This window comes from Chinchilla lanigera, unplaced genomic scaffold, assembly GCF_000276665.1.
Source record: "Chinchilla lanigera isolate Chin_1 unplaced genomic scaffold, ChiLan1.0 scaffold00047, whole genome shotgun sequence".
Taxonomy (NCBI): Eukaryota; Metazoa; Chordata; class Mammalia; order Rodentia; family Chinchillidae; genus Chinchilla; species Chinchilla lanigera.
The window spans coordinates 9,323,131-9,327,321 of record NW_004955448.1 but is presented as its reverse complement, the minus strand read 5'-3'; the positions used below and the strand labels follow the sequence as shown (position 1 = coordinate 9,327,321).

General features: G+C 38.2%; 1 protein-coding gene across 1 annotated transcript in view; it reads right to left on the bottom strand.

Moving 5' to 3' along the window:
• Positions 1–342: 342 nt before the first annotated feature.
• Positions 343–4,191, bottom strand: part of LOC106149515 — a 37,540-nt gene continuing 33,691 nt past the window's right edge. The window contains exons 6-7 of the mRNA XM_013518588.1: positions 1,781–1,933; positions 343–1,157 (exon numbers count right to left, since the gene is read on the bottom strand). Coding sequence (XP_013374042.1) covers positions 1,065–1,157; positions 1,781–1,933 — 246 coding nt within the window. The 3' untranslated portion in view covers positions 343–1,064. The remainder of the gene's footprint in view (positions 1,158–1,780; positions 1,934–4,191) is intronic.

Genomic DNA, 4,191 nt, shown 5'->3' with positions numbered 1-4,191 from the left:
TCTGGCATGCTCAGTATGGAATTTGTAGTTGGATATCATTCAGCCACTAGAGAAAGGCATTCTCCAATGACAGCCTTATCAGAATAACACTTAGTAGGCTTCCTCTGCAGGGACTAGCAGTTGATTACGTAAGACTGAAGTGAGAACTTTCACCAGTTTGCTCAGAAATTATTTCCCCATCACAGCTGGACCACTGGTTAGGTCTTCCACGAGCAAGGGAATTCTGGAGGAATGAACTGGGGTCTGCTTGTGAGTTTCAAAGCAGGACCTAGTAGAAGCTGATTTCTAAGCAAAGACCATCAGTTCATTTAATTTTCAAGAAAAATTTCATGTAAACACTCCTTTTTGTCTTTTTCTTTTAGTTTATTAGTGCATGTTCGCAGGACACAGTGTGTACGCTCCTCCTGTGGCGTTGGTACACGCGTGTGCCTCATCTCAATTCCGCTCTTCATACCCTGTCCTCCTCCCTCCACCCTCTCCAGCATCTCCTGACCCCTTTCCTTTCTCGGGGTACGTGTCTGCAGTACAAAATGTTTATGACCCCTAAGGGATGAAAAAAAAGCAACTGGGATACGTCAGCCCTTTGATTTTACCATGCTCGTTTTGCTTAGGTTGTTTAGGCTGCTTTTCGTTGTTTCTATTTTTTTTTAATAAACTGAGATAAAAGATTCAACAGGGGTTTCATAATCCACAGTAGGTGAAATCTCATTTATAGCGTAATTTGATTCTTATACATGCATAAGCAATAGTCTTTAAATGATAACTTGACTCTTCTCAAATTGTACTAGGACACTATGAATACCATTTATCTTAACACTGACATTTTATGATTAGCTCTGTTAATGGTACAGCATTTTCATGCATTTAAAAATTTTGTTCTAGTTTTGCCATTCACAACGTTTGACTCAGTTCAAATCAACAAATATTCAAGCCTACATGAGAGAAGGATGGAATGATATTACGTTTTCATATAATAAGCTAAGTTCATTTTAAGAGTAAAAGTTAACATTGGGATTCAAAAACCTAAATTTTCAAAGTTACTGTTGATTTAACCAATATATTACTTAGGCCACAGGACTGCCCATTAGTCTCTCTTGTCGAAGAGCAATTAATCTCTTGAACCACTTTTCTTCAGCTTCAGCTTTTTCAATAAATAACTGAAATAAAAAAGGAAAAGAAAAATATTATTATCTACCAATAACTTGGATTTGACTTAATATGATACAAACCACCTTTATGAAATACATGCTTTAGCATAAGATTCAGACATTGTTTAATCCTTAATGACTACTGAAAGTCCATCTTTTAGGAATTAGAAACGCTCTAAAAGTCTTAAAAGGACTAACATTAACACCACTGGTTAACAATTTTCACCCTATTTTTGTGAGTTCATTTCCTATAACCCTTCTGAGAGACAAATGGAATTGAACTCTTAAGACAGCAAAATATGGTATTAGTGACACGCTTACAAAGAATAAACTAGAGCTAAGAAAGAATTAGAACTTTCAAGTCAGATTAAAAAACAAACAAACAAAATAAAATTTCTTTTTTCTTAAACACAGAATACTACCACAAGTCAGGCAGCATGAATTCGGTATATCAGATTCAAATATAAGTAATAGGCTGGAAGGCCTGTAGGTCAGTTGCCGATTATTAGCAAATAATACATGAACCCATTTCCTCCTATGGCCTTATTGGTGCAGGAACAAAAGGACAAGAGTTTAAATAAATTTCAGGTAACAAGACTTCAGTTGACACTCATACGGTTTAAAGATCTTACATTTGGATGAGCCAGAGAGTTGTCATCTTGGTACTTGATAGCAGTGGGGATGCTGCCAGGGTCTATTTCTTTTTCAACACTGGGTGGATCAGCAACCACAGGTGCTGGTCCTGATACCGGAGCTGTGTGTTTCACTTCACTTGGTTCCACTGACTGAAAGAGTCAACACATAGTAAGTTACACATGGTCCACCTTAATAATATTTTTGACACTGAATAATGATTGGTCAATTAGTCTCTTCTGAAATATCTATCTCAAAAAAGCTCTACTTTATGGAATGAGACAATTATTCTTTGAACAAACAACACAAAAATGTTGAAGAAATGTTTATTATTTCTTATGATCAGCATATTTTTCTTAAGAAATCAGAAATCAGTCTGTTATTGAAACATACTGTATACGTACGCTATGTCTAAGTTCTAATAAAATAAGCTTGCAACAAGTATCTAGTATTTAGTTTGTCTCCTTCAACATAAAGAAAATTACAAGGTAATCTTTAAAAAAATGTATATGTAAACTTATTTAAATACAATCCACCAAACTAAAGTACATAAATCAGTGGGCATTGTGCATATCCACAGAATTGTGCAACTATTATCCTAGTCAACTTCAGGATATCTTTATCATAACTCCTAAAAATCCTCCATGTTCATTAGCAGCACATCTCAATCCTGCCAACCTCATCCCCAGGGAACCAACATGTCTGTTTTCTCTAGAGATTTGTCCATTGTAGATATTTCACACAATACATGGCCTTTTGAGACTGGCTATTTCACTTAGCATAATGTTTTTAAGCTCATCCATGTTGTAGCATGTATCAGTACTTCATTCCTTTTGACTGTTAATTAATATTCCATTATATGTATCTACTATATTATTATTGCTATTCCATTCATCAGCTGACATACGCGTAGGTTTTTAAGGTTATATAAGACATTTAAAAATAAAAGATTGGAAAAAAATTGTGACGTAGCCTGATAAGAAATAAAACTAGAATTTCTTTTTTTTTTTGGTACTGGAAATGGAACTCAGGACCTTGCACTTGCCAGGCAGGCGCTTGTGCCACTGAGCTATATCCCCAGCCCCAAAACTAGAATTTCTTATACTTGCTTCCAAACTAGGCCCACAATTAATTGCACATTTAGTGAGCATTCACCCTGTGACATGCAGTGCACTGTATACTGGGGATGCGGAGACTGATTAGTCATTGTTCCTGCATTTAAGGAGCCAACAGCATAGAGCTTGTTCAGGTAAGTGTGACTCTTTCCTGAGAAAGGAGGTGGCCGGGAAATTGATTCAGGCAAGGTTGAAAGAATGAGGTGGATTAGCTAAGAATCTGAAATTTAAAGCTGAAGTATAATTTTAAAAAGACAATTGGGAATTAATCACACTACATAGCCTTGTCCTAGATCTACTGCTTTTATACCTATTTTTTAATTTCCATTTTTTTTTACTTATATATGACGTTCACTTCTTTAAAGTATAAAACAGATGTCACTGGGAAAAATTTCTGGATAACGATAAATGCATGGCTAGTCCTTTCTTAATTTACCTTAGAAATGGATATGTATCCATTCAGCCAGTACTAGTGAGCACTCCTAATTGCTAAGTACTGGGTCCAGAGGGAGAAGAAAGTAGACGTGGTCTCTGAACCAATGGGAGATTATGGGTTGGTCGAGAGTTGACAGGTTATAGACAAACACATCATAAATATACCACCACAAATTGCAGTATATGATCTCAAAGGATAAATACGGTGCTGACACAGAGGAGGACGGAGGCTGGAGAGAGGGATCTACCTAACAGTGGGTGGTTAGGAACATCATCAAGAGGTAAAAGTTAAGACCTGAAGAATGAGAGAGCAAGGCACAGGGAGAAAAAGAAGGAGAGCGCTTGGGCCAGAGATCGGTGAGCACAAAGCCCCTGAGGGGACACGGTCAGAAAGGAGGCCACAGTAGCTTGCAAGCAGTGGAAGGGACGCTTGGACACTGCATCCCAGAGCTTGGGTCGCTGCTTGCTCACCTCAGCCACATCACCACCCTGCATGGGCACCGCCTCCCAGCCACAGCAGGAAAACGCTACCCGCCGGAGGGCGGGGGAATTGTGGGGCTCATCTTCGGTTTCCCTTCTCCTAAGACCGTCAGCCTATTCAGTACCTGAGAACAACAGTACTTCATACTTCTGCTCAACTTCCATAACTGTTTATGGTAGAAGGGAAAGTTTGATATCACTTATTCTGGGATGACTGGGAGCAGAAATCTAACTAACTTTTGATGCCAAGATCCACCCCTTCTTTTCAGTATGTATTTTACTGAATTACAAACACTCATTTAAAATTTTTATGTTGGGCTGGGGATTTAGCTCAGCGGCAAAAGCGCCTGCCTGGCAAGCGCAAGGTCGTGAGTTCGGTT